Below are 20717 nucleotides of genomic sequence, written 5' to 3'. Positions count from 1 at the left end.
AGGAATGATCCCCGGCTACTTCTAGTGTTGGCGTTAGGAGTAGATATATGGTCAACCCAGTTACCACTGCCCTATGAGCTGGATTTTTGTATTCTGCAGACTTCCACGTTCCTCTGAGACCCTCGCCATTGGGGTCATAACAGGTATCCAGTTCCCACACAACCATGGACTCCGGTGTCCGGTCTGTTGCTCTAAGTCCTGGGGTGAGCTTAATCACAGCTCCTATCCCCAGCTTCTCCTCACTTGCTTCCTCTTCCTTCACTGTCTCACACACACTGACTAACGCCACCTCCAAACCAGAACTTATCAGGGAAGTTCCCCTGAAACTGGGTTTAGAGCTCCCCCTTCTGGTCTGGAGTCAGGAAAGTGTTGCATGCTAGTGTTACCTATTAGGGGACCCATTCTTGCTTCCAGGCATGGCATTACCCCCTGTGAGGGAGGCATTGCCACTGTGGCATCCGGACTCCTGGGGTGCCACAGGGGTACCAGTGGTTAGACTGCCAGCAATTGGGAAGTTATTCCCTATATTTAGCTCCCAAACTTGAGGATCCCCTTTAATAATTAAACACTGATTTTATGATGGATTTTCTCTCTTGTTTTGATGTCTACTCAGTGGCTCCAATTCATAATTTACGTTTTTTAAGTGACTTTTCTTTTTTGTTTTGCTGTATTCGTTGCAATTTTTTTTGCCCCAAATAGTTCAAAATAGTGCATGCGGGTTGATGAATCTTGAGCAAAAATGTTCCTTTTTTACATCTTTGAGCTTTAGGCCTGTGTCACATTTGCGAGTGCAATGCGAGAAACTCATGCAAATCTCTGGCATCAATAGCCAGCACTGCCTTTGGCACTCGGGACCAGAGTGTGCGGCTGCACAGAAATACATGCTGCCGCACGCTCCGGTCCCGAGTGCCAAAGGCAGTGCCAGGTATTCATGCAAGGGACTCATGTGAGTTTCTTGCATTGCACTTGCAAGTGTGACACAGGCCCTATTGTGCCTTATAGGGTACATACCCAAATGTGAGAAAAAAAGTTCCAATATCTGGACCGAAAAAACGGATGAGTGTCATGCGAGTACAATGCGATTTACATCTGAGTGCATTGCGATTGCTATTCAATTGCAATGTGAGTTTAACATGAGCTTTTGCATACAGCAGTTCTCTGTCAATTACACATCGTTTTCAAAGGAAACACTCGTCAAAACACACATATACAGTATATATATTTATATATTATACACTGCTCAAAAAAATAAAGAGAACACTTAAACAACAGAATATAACTCAAAGTAAATCAAACTTTTGTGATATCAAACTGTCCACTTAGGAAGCAACACTGTTCGACAATCTATTTCACATGCTGTTGTGCAAATGGAATAGACAACAGTTGGAAATTATTGCCAATTATCAAGACACACTCAATAAAGGAATGGTTCTGCAGGTGTGGACCACAGACCACATCTCAGTACCAATGCTTTCTGGCTGATGTTTTGGTCACTTTTGAATGTTGGTTGTGCTTTCACACTTGTGGTAGCATGAGAGGGACTCTATAACCCACACAAGTGGCTCAGGTAGTGCAGCTCATCCAGGAAGGCACATCAATGTGAGCTGTGGCAAGAAGGTTTGCTGTGTCTGTCAGCGTAGTATCCAGAGGCTGGAGGCGCTACCAGGAAACAGGCCAGTACACCAGGAGATGTGGAGGGGGCTGTAGGAGGGCAACAACCCAGCAGCAGAACTGCTACCTCAGCCTTTGTGCAAGGAGGAACAGGAGGAGTGCAGCCAGAGCCCTGCAAAATGACCTTCAGCAGGCCACAAATGTGCATGTGTCTGCACAAACGGTTAGAAACCAACTCCATGAGGATGGTCTGCGTGCCCGACGACCACAGATGTGGGTTGTGCTCACAGCCCAACACCGTGCAGGATGCTTGGCATTTGCCACAGAACACCAGCATTGGCAAATTCGCCACTGGCGCCCTGTGCTCTTCACAGATGAAAGCAGGTTCACATTGATCACATGTGACAGACGTGACAGAGTCTGGAGATGCCGTGGAGAGTGATCTGCTGCCTGCAACATCCTTCAGCATGACCGGTTTGGCAGTGGGTCAGTATTGGTGTGAGGAGGCATTTCTTTGGAGGGCTGCACAGCCCTCCACATGCTTGCTAGAGGTAGCCTGACTGTCATTAGGTACCGAGATGAGATCCTCCGACCCCTTGTGAGACCATATGCTGTTGCGGTTGGCACTGGGTTCCTCCTAATGCAGGACAATGCCACACCTCATGTGAGTGGAGTTTGTCAGCAGTTCATGCAAGATGAAGGCATTGAAGCTATGGATTGGCCCACCCGTTCCCCAGACCTGAATCCGATTGAACACATCTGGGACATCATGTCTCGCACCATCCACCAACGTCACGTTGCACAACAGACTGTCCAGAAGTTGGCGGATGCTTTAGTCCAGGTCTGGGAGGAGATCCCTCAAGAGACCATCCACCGCCTCATCAGGAGCATGCCCATGCATTGCAGGGAGGCCATACAGGCACGTGGGGCCACTCACACTACTGAGCATCATTTCATTCTATTGAGGCATTTCCACTGAAGATGGATCAGCTGTAACTTCATTTTACATTTTGATTTTGAGCATCATTCCAACTCCAGACCTCTGTGTGATATTAGTTGTGATTAACATTGATAATTTTTAGGTTTTATTGTTCTCAACACATTCCACTATGTAAAGAATAAAGATTTACAGCTGGAATATTTCATTCAGTGATATCTAGGATGTGGGATTTTAGTGTTCCCTTATCAAGACACTATATACTACGTGGCTGTGCAATATACTACGTGGCTGTGCTATATACTACGTGGGCTGTGCTATATACTACGTGGCTGTGTTATACACTACATGGGCTGTTATATACTACGTGGGCTGTGCTATATACTTTGTGGGCTGTGCTATATACTACGTGGGCTGTGTTATACACTACGTGGGCTGTGTTATACACTATGTGGGCTGTGTTATACACTACATGGGTTGTGTTATACACTATGTGGACTGTGTTATATACTGCATGCGTGGGCTGTTATATACTACGTGAGCTGTGTTATATGCTATGTGGGCTGTTATACACTCTGTGGGCTGTGCTATATACTCCGTGGGCTGTGTTATATACTACATTGCTGTGCTATATACTCCGTGGGCTGTTATATACTATGTGGATGTGCTATATACTCTGTGGGCTGTGCTATATACTCCGTGGGCTGTACTATATACTCCATGGGCTGTGCTATATACTATGTGGCTGTGCTATATACTAAGTGACTGTGCTATGCACTACGTGGCTGTGCTATTTACTACGTGGGCTGTTATATACTATGTGGCTGTGCTATATACTACGTGGCCGGCTGCGAACAATCAGCGACAGGCGCAGTCCGACCACGAATTGGTGCGGGATTTGAACCATGCTTCGCTAATTGGTCGCAGTTGGCCGAATCCTGTGTATTCAATGAATTATTCTAAAATCTTCATAAATAAACTACATACATATTCTAGAATACCTGATGTGTTAGAATCGGGCTACCATCTAGTATAGAATAGAATTCTATGTCACAAAGGTGACATCAACCTCCACAACTATTACCCCACTTTTCACTGCTACAGAGCAAGTGGGAAGAGTGAGGCCGGAATTGGCAGGCACATCTTAGAGTTGCGCCTTTTCTGGTGCAGCTGATTGCTAATGTTTTTAGTCAGGGGGGGCAAATATCCATGGCCCCTTCCTAGGCTATTAATATCAGCCTGCAGCTGTCTGCATAGCCTTTACTGGTTATTAATTCTAGTGGGAACCCACATCATTTTTTGGAGGGCTCCCCTATTTTAATAGCCAGTAAAGGCTAAGTATACAGCTGTGAGCTGATATTAATAGCCTGGGAAGCTCCTTGGGTATTACCCCCTTCTCAGGCTATAAACATCTGCCCCCAGTTGTTTCCCTCTGCTGGTTGCAAAAATTGCATGGGAACCCAGGCCCTTTTTTTTAGTAAAATAATCTTTTATTAACTAAATACATGTCCAGTAATTTGCACACACACACTGTTCTAATCATATTTGTCACTGACATCTATATATCTACCTATTCTATTTGTATGTAATCCATCTCTTCTATCCTGTCGGCTCCTGCAGTGATTTTACAGAAGCCGGCAGATGAATTACCGGCTTTTCTTCTATCAATCTTTCTGTGAAATATAAATACATATATATGTGTTACTGACATGTATATATATATTCTATGTGTACAGTGCCTTGCGAAAGTATTCAGCTCCCTGGAACTTTTCAGCATTTTCCCACATATCATGCTTCAAACATAAAGATACCAAATGTAAATTTTTGGTGAAGAATCAACAAAAAGTGGAACACAATTGTGAAGTTGAACGAAATGTATTGGTTATTTTACATTTTTGTGGAAATTCAAAAACTGAAAAGTGGGCGTGCAATATTATTCAGCCCCTTTAACATAATACTTTTTTGTGCCACCTTTTGCTGCGATTACAGCTGCAAGTCGCCTGGGGTATGTCTCTATCAGTTTTGTACATCGAGAGACTGAAATTCTTGCCCATTCTTCCTTGGCAAACAGCTCGAGCTCAGTGAGGTTTGATGGAGATCGTTTGTGAACAGCAGTTTTCAGCTCTTCCACAGATTCTCGATTGGATTGAGGTCTGGACTTTGATTTGGCCATTCTAACACCTGGATACGTTTATTTGTGAACCATTCCATTGTAGATTTTGCTTTATGTTTGGGATCATTGTCTTGTTGGAAGTCAAATCTCTGTCCCAGTCTCAGGTCTTTTGCAGACTTTTCAGTTTTTGAATTTCTACAAAAATGTAAAATAACCAATAAATTTCGTTCAACTTCAAGATTATGTTCCCCTTGTTGTTGATTATTCACCAAAAGTTTACATTTGGTATCTTTATGTTTGAAGCTTGATATGTGGGAAAAGGTTGAAAAGTTCCAGGGAGCCGAATACTTTCGCAAGGCATTGTATATTTCTATTCTACCTATTCTATTCTAACCTGTCAGTGTGATTTTACTGTACACCGCGCATGAATTTCCGGCTTTTCAAAGGACACCGATACGTAAAAAACAGACAGCACTCGCATAGTGTGAGTGCTGTGCATTTTTTTCTTGCATCCATTGACTTCCATTGGCGAGTCTCGTCCGAGATACGCTGCAAATAGCAGCATGTTGCAATTTTTTTTCTCAGTCCGATTTGAGCTCAGAAGAAAATCGCAGATGAGATGTAACTCATTGAATAACATTGGTCAGAGTGCAATCTGATTTTTTTCTCGCATATGAGTACGTACCCTTAGAGCAAAAAAAGTTGCATAATCTTTTAAAATGTAACATGGTAGTCTTCAACTGCACAACAACATTAGGCAGATTTCATATTGCAGTATGGAGTACAATTGTGCAAAAATTGTGGCATTTCAATAACGTCACAAATAACAAATTGGATAAAACATCTGGATAAGGAAAACTGAACTCACATTGTCTAAAAAGGAAAGACAAAACCAATTAAACTTTAAAAAGGTGCAAAGACAATGATCATTCAGAGCCAGTATGTTTTTTTTACTTGTCCAAATCAAAATGTCTTACTTCTCATTGTCATAGTAAAGCTTGCCAATGGCCCATGCCACAATGATGGGGAATGGTATACCTGCAATGACAAAAAGAATTAAACATCTACCAATATAATATTTGACACTATTTTTAATCTATAAGACTACATTTCAATCCCCCAGCTTTCTTTCCTTTTCATATATATGCTGTATATAGTCAAAGTCTTAGATCGTTGAGTTCAGCAACTGAAAAATGGGAGCAAAAACAAGTGTTGTGTTTATATTTTTGTTCAGTATGTACAGTATGTATATACACAGTATATACATTGGGGAAAATAAGTATTTGATACACTGGCGATTTTGAAAGTTTATCCACCTTCAAAGAATAGAGTGGTCTGTAATTTGTATAATAGGTACAATTCAACTGTGAGAGACAGAATCTTAAAAAAAAATCTAGAAAATCACAGTGTATGATTTTTACATAATTAATTTGCATTTCATTGCATGAAATAAATATTTGATACAATAGAAAACCATAGCTTAATATTTGGCACAATAACCTTTGTTTGCAATTACAGAGGTCATACATATCCTGTACTTCTTGACCAAGTTTGCCCTGCCTGTGTGCTTTGGGTCATTGTCATGCTGGAAGACCCAGCCATGACCCATTTTCAATGCTCTTAGAGAGAAGCAATTTGTTGGCCAAAATCTTGCAATACATGACTACATCCATTTTCCCTTCAATACGGTGCAGTCATCCTGTCCCCTTTGCACTCCCAAAGTATGATGTTTCCCCCATGGTTGGAACGGTATTCTTGAGCATGTACATATTCTTCTTCCTCCAAACACGGCGAGTGGAGTTGATACCAAAAATTTCTATTTCGGTCTCAACTGACCACATGACCTTTTCCAATGCCTCCTCTGGATCATCCACATGGTCATTGGTGAACTTCAAATGGGCCTGGACATGTGCTGGTCTGTGGAGGGGGAGCTTGCCTGCCCTGCAGAATTTTAATCCATGACAGCGTAGTGTGTTACTAACTGTAATGTTTGAGGCTGTGGTCCCAACTCTCTTCAGGTCATTCACCAGGCGATCCCGTGCAGTTCTGGGCTGATTCCTAACCTTTCTCAGAATCATTCTTACCACAAGGCGAGACATTGCATGGAACCCCAGACCGGGCAAGATTGACAGTCATCTTCTGTTTCTTCCATTTTCTTATGATTGTGTCAACAGCTGTTGCCTTCCCACCAAGCTGCTTGCCAATTGTAGCACATCCCAGCCTTGTGAAAGTCTACAATTTTGTCCCTGGTGTCCTTAAACAACTCTTTGGTCTTGGCCATAGTGGAAAGGTTTCAGTGTGATTGCTTGAATGTGTGGACAGGTGTCTTTTATACAGGTAACACGTTAAAACAGGTGCAATTAATACTAGTAATGAGTGCAGAGTATGGGGACTTCTTAAAGAAAAATTAATAGGTCTGTGAGAGCCATAATTCTTGCTGGTTGGTAGGTGATCAAATCCTTATTTAATGCAATAAAATGCAATTTAATTATTTAAAATTCATGCAATGTGATTTTCTGGTTTTTATTTTTAGATTCTGCATCTCACAGTTGAAGTGTACATACGATAGAAATTACAGACCTCTCCATTCGCAAAATTGTCAGTGTATAAAATACTTATTTTCCCCACTGTGTGTGTGTATATATACAGTGGGTATGGAAAGTATTTAGACCCCTTTAAATTTTTCATTTTTTGTTTCATTGCAGCCATATGGTAAATTCAAAAAAGTTCATTTTTTCTCATTAATGTACACTCTGCACCCCATCTTGACAGAAAAAAAAACAGAAATGTAGTAATTTTTGCAAATTTATTAAAAAAGAAACACTGAACTATCACATGGTCATAAGTATTCAGACCCTTTGCTCAGTATTGAGTAGTAGCACCCTTTTGAGCTAGGACAGCCATGAGTTTTCTTGGGAATGATGCAACTAGTTTTTCACACCTGGATTTGGGCATCCTCTGCCATTCTTCCTTGCAGATCCTCTCCAGATCCATCAGGTTGGATAGTGAAGGTTGATGGACAGCTATTTTCAGGTCTCTCCAAAGATTTTCAATTGGGTTTAGGTCAGGGCTCTGGCTGGGCCAGTCAAGAATGGTCAAAGGGTTGTTCTGAAGCCACTTCATTGTTATTTTAGCTGTGTGCTTAGGGTCATTGTCTTGTTGGAAGGTGAATCTTTGGACAAGTCTGAGGTCCAGAGCACTCTGGAAGAGGTTTTCATCCAGGATATCTCTGTACTTGGCTGCATTCATGTTTCCTTCAATGACAATCAGCTGTCCTGTCCCAGCAGCTGAAAAACACCTCCATAGCATGATGATGTCATCACCATGTTTCACTATTGGGATTGTATTGGACAGGTGATGAGCAGTGTCTGGTTTTCTCCACACATTAGAATTATCATTAAAAAGGTCCATCTTTGTCTCATCAGACCAGAGACTCTTATTTCTCATAGTCTGGGAGTCCTTCATGTGTTTTTTGCAAACTTTATGCAGGCTTTCATATGTCTTGCACTGAGGAGAGGCTTCTGACTGGCCACTCTGCCATAGAGGCCCGACTGATGGAGGGCTGCAGTGATAGTTGACTTTGTGGAACTTTCTCTCATCTCCCTACTGCATCTCTAGAGCTCAGCCACAGTGATCCTGGGGTTCTTCTTTACCTCTCTCACCAAGGCTCTTCTCCCACCATTGCTCAATTTGGCTGGACGGTCAGGTCTAGGAAGACTTCCTGTGGTCCCAAACTTCTTTCATTTAAGGATTATGGAGACTACTATGCTCTTAGGAACCTTGAGTACTGCAGAAATTCTGCTGTAACCTTGGCCAGATCTGTGCCTTGCCACAATTCTGTCTCTGAGCTCCTTGGCCAGTTTCTTTGACTTCATGATTCTCATTTGGTCTGACATGCACTGTGAGCTGTGATGTGTTATATAGACAGGTGTGTGCCTTTCCAAATCAAGTCCTGTCAGTTTAATTAAGCACAGCTGGCCTCCAATGAAGGATTAGAACCATCTCAAGGAGGATCACAAGGAAATGGACAGCATGTGACATAAATATGAGTGTCTGAACAAAGGGTCTGAATACTTATAACTGTCAGGACTCTGAAAATTTTTTATTACCTTTTTGTGCATTACTGCCCTTTTCCAAGATGGCGTCTTTGGTCTCATGTGCACTGTGTCTTCCTGCTATAAAACTCCACCCCAGCCTTCAGTCTGTGCTAGAGTATTCTGCCTTGCATCCAGCTCCTGACCTCTGGTGACTCCCTGGCTATATACCTGCTCCTGTGAACCTGTGGGGTTATCCTGCTACTTCGCTCTGAGTTCCTGGTGCATACACCAGTTCCAGTAATCCACCTTCATCTGCTGCTCGTGTTTGCTTCCATCTGCATTTGCTGGACATGTAAGCTGTTTCTGCTCTGCAAGAACCTGAGACTATTACCCAGACCTCCCTGGTTGAGCTAAGATATTATTTGAACTGCCTTATAAGCATATCTATCTGTGTTGTGGATTAAGCAAGGACTTATTCATGTCAAGTATCCTCAAGAATAATTGTGCTTCATAGACTTTCTGCGTGATTGCATTTTCCTCTGAAGTTTCCTATAGACTGCTGAGCTGCATTTGATATTTGCACCAAGTGTTGTGGACTTGAGTTTCTCTCTGCACCTGTTTGAATCACTGTGTGATAATATAGACTTTACCACTTATAAAACTATGTCCTGTAGTTGTCTTGTTCCACGCAAAGAGTCTCCTGAGTTATCCCCTATAATTATTACAATGACCATGTGATATTTCAGTTTTTCTTTTTTATTAAATTTGCAAAAATTTCTACATTTCTGTTTTTTTCAGTCAAGATGGGATGCATAGTGTACATTAATGAGAAAATATGAACTTTTTTGAATTTACCAAATGGCTGCAATGAAACAAAGAGTGAAAATTTTAAAAGGGTCTGAATACTTTCCGTACAATGTTGAACAGACATCTCCATGCAGGTGGAGTTGCCTTAAATGGTACTTGTCTCCCAGGCAAACCTCTTCTTAAAATGATCTGCAAGAAATCCCGCAAACAGTTTGCTGAAGACAAGCTTACTAAAGACATAAAATTCATGAACCATGTCCTGTGGTCTGATGAGACCAAGATAAACTCATTTGGTTCAAATGGAGTCAAGCATGTGTGGTCACTGACAAGCAGGTAATCCGGACTGGCGGACTGTACAGACAACTTGAATTTTGAAGATGGGTTCTTTTTCACACTCGTAGATATCAGTTCTGGAGTTAGCCGCACTAGGACCAGGGACAACAGACACAGGACTAGCTCTACTGGGACCAGGAGACTGGGTAAAGGTACCGCAGATGCAGTTTCAGGATTGGGATACCACCAAAGCGGTCACAGGAATATGGACAAACTATACTAGGCTAATGGAAGCACAGGATGTGGGAATAACTTTAACACACTAAGGACAGGTGACCTGGCAGCATACAGTTGCACACACCACCACCACTAATACTAAACTATAGGGGTTGCTCACGTACCTCCCTATTAACTAAATGCTTCCCAGCTGTTAGCTGAGGACATGTGCTGCCCCTTTAAGAGCAGGGGAGGGCGCAACGCCAGAACAATGTGCGACGTGCACAGGGGAGGAGGAAGAAGCTCACGAGGAAGCTGCTGCGGCAAGGGCGGTGAGTAAGCCTGTGTCCCGCATCGTGGGAGGAGAGGAACCATGCAGAGGTGCTGGCAAACATTACAGTATCCCTCGCTTTACACCCCAATTCATCAAGCCCCTGAGCACTTCTTGCAGAGAAGATGGAGCCAGATTCTTCTTTCTGATTTCCCAAAACCTGTCATCAGGACCACATTCTCTCCAAGCCACTGGAAGAAAGGTTACATCTCCCACCTTCTTCTTGGCCAGGATGCCTCTCACCAGCTAGACATCCTGGGAGCAGAATGGAGCGGATTTAATAACAGGGACCTTAACTTGCTGAGTCACTTTTGGTCTGGTAGAAATAGCTGTCTCCTTGGAAGAAACAAATATGGATTGGGACTCCTCCTCCAGGTCGATTGACAGTAGAGAATTGGAAGATACCTCCACCTTGATGTTGTCATCCCACGACCACTTGGAATTAGAAAATACCTTCTCAGAGTCGATATTCACTTTGATCTCACCCAGGATACGTCCCTCAGGTGGAACATTTTCAGAAAACAGGCCATTGGAACCATTGCCTGTCAGAGATGATGGCAACACTGATGACTCTTCGAAGCTTCCAATCTAACACTGGCTGATGAATTCTCAGCCATGGAAGAGCTAAGAGAAGGAACTGAAAAATGTCAGTCTGCACATAGAAAGCAATTTTCTCCCAATGGAGTGCTCCTATCTGTAGCTCAACAGGTTCAATGACGATTTGAACGACTTCAGGTATGTCCTTCCCTTCAACGGATGACACTCTCTCATTGGATTCCTCAGCTGTTGAACTGGAATTTGATACCATTCCACAACTGCCTGTTGGGTGAAATTTTCAGCCCAACCAGAGTCAAGAAAGGCTATTTTGTTGAATTGGCTCCTCCGCAGGACACAGAAACGTTTAGAGTCAGTGATAAAGAGTCTCCTCTACTACCCAGGGATGCTTCACCCATGGGCCCTAGGTTTAGCAGTTTAGACCGGTTATGACAGTCACTAATAAGGTGCTTTGTGCTACCGCAGCTGAAGCACACGCCCTTGGCACAACCACTTTCCTGTTGCCGTTCTGCAACATGATAGACCTGCGTGGGTTTCTCAAAGAAGGCTGTTTCTTAAGGAAATGGAGGTCCTTGGAAAGATGGAGCCAGACACGATAGTTTCCTTTCACGTGTCACCTCTTTGGTCCGTTCTTGAAAGCGGAGGTCGATCCTGATTTCCAGAGAGATTAGTTCATATAGAGAGACAGGGATATTCCGACCAGCCAACTCATCCTTGATCTTGATACTCCTTCCCAGAATGTGGCTACCAAAGCTTTGTTGTTCCATCCAAATTCGGAAGACAACGTGCGGTACTGGACGGCATACTGGCTGACTGACAATTCTCCCTGACGCAGTCTGAACAAGAAAAATGCAGTGGAGGAAGCACGACTAGGTTCATCAAAAACCTTTTGTAAGGCCACCTGTAGGTCCATGATCACAGGAAATCCTCTCTCCCACAAGGGATTAATCCTTGCTAGGGGTTCTCCTGCATGATGAGACATCAGGAATCCCACTTTAACCTGATCAGTCGGGAACTGATGGGACAAAAATTCAGAGTGCAGGGTGCACTCGTTCAAGATTCCACGGCACTGCTTAGGGTCTCCGCTGAATCCTGGAGGAGCAGAAAAGTGGAGATTAGTTCCTGGGTTATAGGTCACAGGCGGGGTAGACTCACCCGTAGCTGCGGCAACTTGCAGCCATGGTCAGTGCATCCAGACGGGTATTTATCATCCTTAAATACTACAACATTTTTTCTTTCTGATCATGCTGATAGGAAAGTTCTTCGTACTGACTCAAATCCCTGGGGGAATCTTGGGATCAGCGGAATCCATGGCCTCAACAAACTGTCACGCCCACAGAAGATGCACATGGTTCGTAGACACACATTGTGCCACGGGGTTGGTCCTGTCTAAGAAAGGGCGTAGCTAAGGCAGGCACAGGTACTGTAGGTGCAGATCCAAGGGTTCGGGTTTGCTGACATGAGGAGACGGGATCTATGTCACTTACAATCAGGTAATGGGGACTGATGGATTGTATGGAAACTTGATTATTGAAGATAGGTTCGAGTTCACACTTGTAGATATCAGGAAATAGTTCTGGAGCTCGCCGCACTAGGACCAGGGACAATCGACACAGGACTGGCCACATAGGGACCAGGAGACCAGGTCAAGGTACCGCAGTCATGGTTCCAGGATAAGGATACCGTCAAAATGGTCACAGGAATATGGACAAACTATGCTGGGCTAACGGGAACACAAGATAAGGGAATCATTTTAGCACACTAAATACAGAGGACCTAGCAACATATAATTGCGCACACCACCACCACAAAGATTTAACTATAGGAATTGCTCAGGCACCTCCCTATTGGGGAGAATGCCTTATATACAAGATTCCTCTCAGCTATTGGCTAAGAGATATCTTGCATGTGATTACTTTAACTAATGCTGTTAGCTAGAACATTTTACCACATGCGCGCACTGCCCCTTGAAAAGCAGATGCACCGCCGAAAAACAGTGCAGCCTGCACAAGGGAGGAGGCAACTCATGAGGAAGCTGCTGTGACCCAGGGCAGTGAGTTAGCCAGCATCCCCACATGGATGGCATCGGAGAGTTGTAATTTTTTTTGGCCCAAAGTCAAAAAAGTAAAATGTCTTCGACAACCCCCTTAAGGATTAGTCCTCTTTGGACAATCTTAATATTAGGTGGGTATACTAACATTAAGATGATCTTTGGGTATTACTCTGCAAATCTCTGTGAATCTTAATACATCTCTAGTCTGTTTTGGAATCAGGCAGGAATATTGCTGCAAACCCTTCAAGAAGGATTGCACAGGTCCAATTGAAATCAATAGGATTTACATATAACACACAAATCTGCAGAGTCCTTCAGAGACTTTATAGTAATTCTCCGCTTTGGCTAACTGACTTGTGTCCTAAACTGTGAACTCTCCTTTGCTTACTCACATTTCTTCATCAAGGTATTTGATGATGGGTTTTCTAATCCAGATGATGTACTAATTTGTAATGTCACATAAGAAGATCTTTACTTTATGGTTCTTAACAAACTTTATCTATCCATAGATGATTAGTATAAGGAACATCTTCATAAATGACACACGATGCATGGGACATCTTCCTTATTCTCGATTCTTAAGAATATTTGGTTAACTTAAAGGAATTGTTCAATTCTTGACAATCCTGGTTTAATTATTTAAGGCACACAATTAATATAAAAACAGTGTATACTCACTTCCTACAGTGATGCCATTCCAGTGATATTGGCACCACTATTCCCAAGGAGAAAGAGCAGGCTGCAGCCAATGAGCAACCACTTATCAGCTGGAGCCTTTACTATTTTGTCAAATCTAACGTCCGTCCTGACAGAATGTTGAGGAACTACAGCCAATCTGCGGCTACTCATTGGATGCTTCTGGTAGGTAACACAAGTCAAGTCACTTCCTGGGAAAAGTGGTGCCGGCGTCACTGGAACAGTCCTGCAGCAGGAAGTGAATATAAACTTTTCTTTTATTTGCATCCTGAATCGAATAAGCTGGGGTCACCCATTAGTGAGCAATCACTATAATTCCCCCAATTATCCACATTTCACCATGACTCACACCAGCCAATGCAGATGAACATCCACTTTCGCAGTTTGTCGGTAGAGTAGGTCAGGACAATGGCCGTGTGCAGATAACAACCCTCTCCAAACATCCAGAAGAAATTAGTGACATAAAAATAATTGTGAGCGATAGTAACCAGACGACACCATACCTAAGTAAAAAGAGTAGACAGTAGAGTCAGCATTAGTAATAAAGTTACCTTCTACAAACTAACAGCTGTTATCATAGTATAATAAAAAATTCACATAATATCACACATGCCAGTCTTAGGGTATGTGTCCACGTTCAGGATTGCATCAGGATTTGGTCAGGATTTTTCATCAGTATTTGTAAGCCAAAACCAGGAGTTTTGGTCAGGATTTTATGCAGGTAAAATCCTGACCAAAAATGCACCTGAGGTCACTGGCAGGTCACCTGCGGTGTTCCTGCGTGTTTTGCTCATTGTAGCAACATGCTACGTTCTGAAAAAATGCAACGCATGTGCGTTTTTGCGGGAAAAACGCATGCATTTTTTAATGCACAGTGGAGACGGGATTTCATTAAATCCCCTCCGCTATGCTGTAACATCTGGACGCTGTGTTTTTGACGCTGCGGCTCAACGCTGCGTCAAAAACGCAGCATTTCCTGAACGTGGACACATACCCTTATGTCCTTCTCAATCTTCAGTCTAGAAATATTTAATAAATTTCAATTAGGATAAATTTATCACATTATAGGGTTTTCTGGTAATCAACTTTCATGGTATATACACTGAATAAACAAGAAAAATTTGATTGGTAGAAGTTGGGCCACTGGATGACCAAATCCTATTCCTAAAGCCTCTTTCACACTTCCGTCTTTTGTCTCACGTCGAAATCCGTCGAGTTTTGAAAAAACAGGATCCTGCAAATTTTTCTGCAGGATCCTGTTTTTTCCCATAGATTTGTATTAGCGATGGATTGTGACGGATGGCCATCCGTTTCATCGTGCACTGGATCCGTTGGAAAATAGCGATCCGTCGTGCAGAGAAAACGTTCAGAGGAACGATTTTTGTGTACGTCGGAAAATCGCTCAGCTGTCTGTCATCGGCTATAATGGAAGCCTATAGACGCAGGATCCGTCGCTGACCGTCACACACAGGAATCCAGTGACGTATCCTGTTTTTCCACTCTGAGTATGCCGGAAGGATTTGAAGTCCGGGAAAAAAAAAAATATATCTCTCTCTCTTTCTCAGTCAACGCATCCGTCATAATACTGGATGCGTCACACACGTTTTCCTCTATTTTCACAAAGTCCGTCGACGCGTAATTTCACTGCACTATGATGCACAGCCAACGACGGAAGCGTGAAAGAGGCCTTACAGTGACAAGAGAGCCTGACTTCCATTCCCAACGTAGAAATATGTGACACTGAGTCAACTGGAGCAGTTTGCTCTTGAGGAGTGGGCCAAAATACCTCTCGAGAGACAGTTATAGGAATCATTTGATTGCAGTGATTGCAGTGATTGCCTCAAAAGGTTGTGCAACAAAATATTAAGTTAAAAGTTACCATCATTTCTGTCCAGGCCTATTTCATGAGTTTTATTTTTTTTTTATAAATTCTGTGGAAGCATGGTTGAAAAGCAATGTCTGACTTTCAATTTGTTCATTTTCATAGCTCTTTTATTTATTATTACTTTTGTCAGATTCAAGTTATTTCTGTGACCATTGTAGGTTTTTCTGTCAATAAACAAGGGGTACCAATAATTTTGACCATGTGTGTACATATATAGATAAATAAAACTCTACTTCTCTATGTTGCAGCCTCTATAGCCCAGCATGGTTTTCTTTCTGCCAACCTTAGCCTCTGCATTATGTGCTAATGCCTATCGCAGCAGCATGATAGGCAGTAACATTGCCTCTCTACAGCAGCTGGCACTCTGTGTCTCTGCGGGAATGCTGGGAAAGAGTTCCTGCTCCTGCCACCTTTACACAATATTGATATACAGGAAAATGCTGACTCTCAGCAATATTACAATGGCAGAATGCACTGGTCTGAATTAAAAAATAGCTGGACAGGCAATAGTTTGGCCATCAGCAGCCATTAAATTAAGAAGAAAATGCAGCCTGACAATAACCGTAAAAGATGGGTGAGGCATAGACAATGGAGAGGCATCTCATTTACTGCAGTGCAGCAAAACATTAGAGGGCAGAGGAGCTTCCCTTGAGGTCAAGGTTACGTACCACATTACTGTCATGAGCTTCATGGCTTAGTGTCAGCTGCATCACAAACCAAGTGATATTGCGAAGAATAAATGCAGTTATAAGGTTCCAGTGTATGATGTTGCGCAGGCAACGAATACTCCTGAAATAAAAAGGAATAAAACGTTATTATGATCTATGAAGCAGTCCACTGATCATATTTGATGGGGCAGGTCAGAACTGTGGGAACTACATTGTCAGAGACCCTGGACGTCTTTCACAACTGCTGCAGAATCTTCTGCTCTCGATTAGTGATGAGCGAGTGTACTCGTTGCTCGGGTGATCTCCGAGTATTTGTTAGTGTTCGGAGATTAAGTTTTCATCGCCTCAGCTGAATGATTTATAGCTATTAGCCAGGCTGAGTACATGTGGGGGTTGCCTGGTTGCTAGGGAATCCTCACATGTAATCAAGCTGGCTAGTAGCCTCAAATCATGCTGCTGAGGCGATGAAAACTTAATCTCCGAACACTAACAAATACTCGGAGGTCACCCGAGCAATGAGTACACTCGCTCATCACTACTCTCAATGAAACTCACTGTCCCTTGTACCTCTCTGTTATCGAGAACGGTCTACTTTGATTAGTGGACACATAAGGCTCCCATAGGGGTGGAGCCGCATATTCATCCCTGTAATGAGCGGTACCACGTGACCGCTCATACAGGACAAGCTGGTCGCTGAGAGGAAGCATCGAGGGAGCTGGGTGAGTATTTTAATGCCAGCGGGCGGGCGCACAGGGGGTGGGAGGCGGGAGGTGACCGGGAACTTTAATTTAAAAACAAAAAAAATAAAAAAAACATGATTTTTCATTCCTTCTCTCCAGCGAACGCTGCTTGGGAGAAGGAATGAATGGCGGCTTCAGCACCACAGGCAGGAGGGACAGCGCTTTCTGTAGCACTGTCTCCTGCACGGTCCGTGTGGTCCTCAGTCGGCACACGGCTGCCGCACGTGTGCCACACTGATGTGCCATGTGAGCACATGGACACACGGACACGGATAACTTCGGTACCGATTTTTCCGGTACTGGAATTATCTGGACGTGTGAGACTGGCCTCATAGAGTGGCCGTGCCTGCCATAACAGTCCTACCCTTAGTACTTACCTCAATCTTAAGAAAAGAGTGAATGCCACCAGAAGAGCACACAAAGAGATGGAGTGTCCCAGGTAATTAATCACTATGGCTATGTGGTAATGAACCTTGCTTTTTTTCTAGAAGAAAAGAAAAAGCATCCATCAAAGAATTGCTGTGGGATCAGATTCCTGACAAGAATGCCGTGGCTCTGAATTTAGTCTATGAGGGTCACTGATGGCCTCCGTTTATAAGACTTCCAGCATTTCAAACTTACTTAAGAACCATCTGCTAACTAAATAGATATGTACATGTCTGCTTAATTTCTGCATTCAATTACACACTCTTATCTGCTAATTGGAAAAAAGCAGATATTACAGATCTTGCCCTAAAGTCACTTACAGCATATCTAGACTAAATCAGAACAACACCCAAGAATCCTCTACATTACACAATCAAAATGAGATCACAGCATTGTACTGTGTAAAGGAAGGATGATTAGGTCTAAATTTTTTAAAAGAAATGATGATCAAAAAATGACCTATTGTTTAAACAGAATTTGTCAGAAGGTTTTTGTTATTTGATCTGATAGCAGCAGAATGTAGAAGCAAAGAACCTAATTAGTGATGCGTCACTTATTTTGCTAGGTGCTGTAGTTTCAATACAATTAGAGTTTTATCAGCAGGAGATTATCAGTGCTAGACTCACTGTCATGTGTAGGCCAGTCCAGCTAATCTGTGTAACCCCGCCCTCACCATTGATTGACAGCTTACTGACAATATACAGTGTATACTGGAAACTGCCAGTCAATCAGGGGTGTGAGCAGGGTTATACACAGCTCAGCAGTCATAGCACTGCTATATAGAGAGCAGAGAAAACAGAGATTCTATCAAAACTGCACCAATCAGCCCAATAAGTGATAAATCCCTGGAATCATGCTCCCTGTCAATACATCATGCAGCTGTCAGATTCTATAACAAAATCCTGCTGACAGTTTTCATTTGAATCAAATTTTTAAGTTAATCATATTTTTATTACACATTTGATTTTCTTTTATTTTTCATATCAAGATTCACTATATAAAAAAAATTGCACTTGCCACTAAGTCAATACAAGACTGTTCCTGGTTGTTCTAGTCAGCAGTCTCATCATCAAAGGCAGGAGTAAAATGAAAAGAAACACCTCTATATACAGTAGATAACACATGAACCACCATACGCAATGAAAAATAGAAAAAAAAGACAAAACCTTCCAGGGGACTTCCAGGCAGCACACTGGAGGTATGGAAGAGAATTTAGGAAGAATTTAAAAAGTGAAAAAATTGACATATTTGATAGACGGATCCAGCGGGCTGGCACTTTTCCTGTTTTTCTGTTTCTATATACCGTATTTTCCGGCGTATAAGATGACATTTTAACCCCTGAAAATCTTCTCAAAAGTTGGAGCCCATCTTATACGTCGGGTGTCATCTTATAGGGCGGGTGCGGAGCAATCTGTGGTCACTGCATATGGTGGGGGGAGCGGTCCCGATGACGAGGTGAGGGGGCGCATCACCGGGAAGGTGTAAGCGAAGCAAGCTGCAGGCGTCCGGATCGCCTGGGGTATGGAAAAAAGAGAGAGAGCGGCTCTATGCCCAGAAAAACATGCCTCTTTCACCTGTCTGACCCGCCCTTGTATCCTATTACCTCCTTCTCTGCCTCTCAGATGTCGCACATGTGTGTCTGCGCCGCTTCACTACAGTCCTCGGGAGCGAGATCTGAGAGGCAGAGAATTAGGTAATAGGATACAAGGGCGGGCCAGATGGGTGAAAGAGGCGTATTTTTCTGGGCACAGCGCCACTCTCTCTCTTTTTTCCATACCCCGGGCATGCAGGACGCCTGCAGTTTGCTTCACTTACACCTTCCCGGTGAGGCGCCCCCTCACCTCATCATCGGGACCGCTCCCCCCACCATAGACACTCCCTTGAAGAAGCGGCGTGGTTAAGCCGCGAAACGCGCGTCGGGGACTTTATTCCGGCGGGATCCCCCTTCTCTGTCTCCCCCTGTGCTGGTAAGCTGACTTGAGCTGACTTGTGATATCCTTGCCGTGGTTATTAGGACTGTTACTTTACTACCGATCAACTTGCTGCAGCATGAGGATATAGCACATGGAAGGGTTCTTTACTCTTCCTTTTTTGCCTATTGCTTAGTATGGGGACTCTAGAGGGGTGGGTTTCCCCCTTATCTATGTTAGTCATTGGAAAATATGCACCTGTAGTATTATTGATATATGGCTTTTAAACTTTTGTATTAAGAAAGAAATTGTTTATATTATGCTCCGGGTTCTCCTACTTTTATTCATATTCTATGGAGCGGACTTGATGTGTCTGGTTACATATAACACACATGTGTTTCTTCCCAGACTCTTAATATGATTTTGGGATTTGTAATATCATATGCAGCGACCGCAGATTGCTCTGGACCCGCCCTATAAGACGACACCCGGCGTTTAAGAAAACCCCCGACTTTTGAGAAGATTTTATATTTTAACTTGAAAAGTTGGGGTCGTCTTATACGCCCAGTCATCTTATATGCCGGAAAATATGGTAACTATTCACAATAAGTCATGTCAGAGCTCACCTACTCTCTGTCCCTGTACATTGACATCTGTACAGATCACAGAGTATGTGTCATGCTGCAAGGGGAATCCCAAACACAGAGTTAGAGGAGCGCCAAAAGGTCAGTACTGGTCCGTAGCAGAAGTACCAGAAGGAAGAGACAGAATCCAGTCAGAGCCAAAGCAGAGTTGAGTACCGGGGAATCAAAACACACAGAGATTTGTGTGCCGGTGGTTGGTGAGGTCCACTAGTCTGCATTTTAGAGCAGTGAGATTCCCAGGCTAATACATGTTGATCGCGCTTGTGCCAGTTCATGCATGTAATAGTGAAATTATTGACATGTTTGCCTCTAGTGAGTCCTTTTTTGCAAAGTTGGCAGATAATGTGAGTTGGTCATCCTTTGCGGTCTCAAGAAAGGCCCAGGATAGGCAACCCTTGCTGCCCCTGCGAACTGCAGACCTGCAGCTGCTGCTGGCCACAGCCAGAGTTGTGTCTGAGGATGCAGTGTTTGTCATGGTTGCATCACTCCGTGTCTGAGCTGCAAGAAGCAACATAACCTCATTGTCTTCCTCCTTTTCCACCTCCTCTGCTTATCTACTCAGCTGCGTTCCTCTGGGTTTGTTCCAAGTGGGATCTACAACCTCATTGTCATCCTCTCTTACTCCTCGCCCTAAGAGTCACCCTCCTCCTCTTCCTGCCCTGACAACAAAGTACAGTCCATTTGTGCATCAGGTATCTGAGTCTCATCAGGATCACCTCCACTCCAGGGGTTAAAGTCTGGAGACGAGGGTCTTGGACCCTACTTGGTCCTGACCCGGATCCAAGTGAAAATAAATTTGGGCATCGGTGCAGAAT

At 43.3% G+C, this 20717-nt stretch overlaps 1 protein-coding gene across 4 annotated transcripts in view; it reads right to left on the bottom strand.

The window, feature by feature from the left end:
• Positions 1-20717, bottom strand: part of CRHR1 (corticotropin releasing hormone receptor 1) — a 356198-nt gene that overhangs the window by 15425 nt on the left and 320056 nt on the right. For all 4 annotated transcript variants that reach the window (XM_077252715.1, XM_077252718.1, XM_077252717.1 and 1 more), the window contains 4 exons: positions 17300-17406; positions 16183-16303; positions 13979-14132; positions 5639-5699 (listed from right to left, as the gene is read on the bottom strand). In XM_077252715.1, the coding sequence (XP_077108830.1) occupies positions 5639-5699; positions 13979-14132; positions 16183-16303; positions 17300-17406 (443 nt within the window). The remainder of the gene's footprint in view (positions 1-5638; positions 5700-13978; positions 14133-16182; positions 16304-17299; positions 17407-20717) is intronic.

Source organism: Ranitomeya variabilis, chromosome 4 (assembly GCF_051348905.1).
Source record: "Ranitomeya variabilis isolate aRanVar5 chromosome 4, aRanVar5.hap1, whole genome shotgun sequence".
Classification (NCBI taxonomy): domain Eukaryota; kingdom Metazoa; phylum Chordata; class Amphibia; order Anura; family Dendrobatidae; genus Ranitomeya; species Ranitomeya variabilis.
The sequence above is the reverse complement of the archived record's forward strand: the minus strand, read 5'-3'. Positions and strand labels throughout refer to the sequence as shown.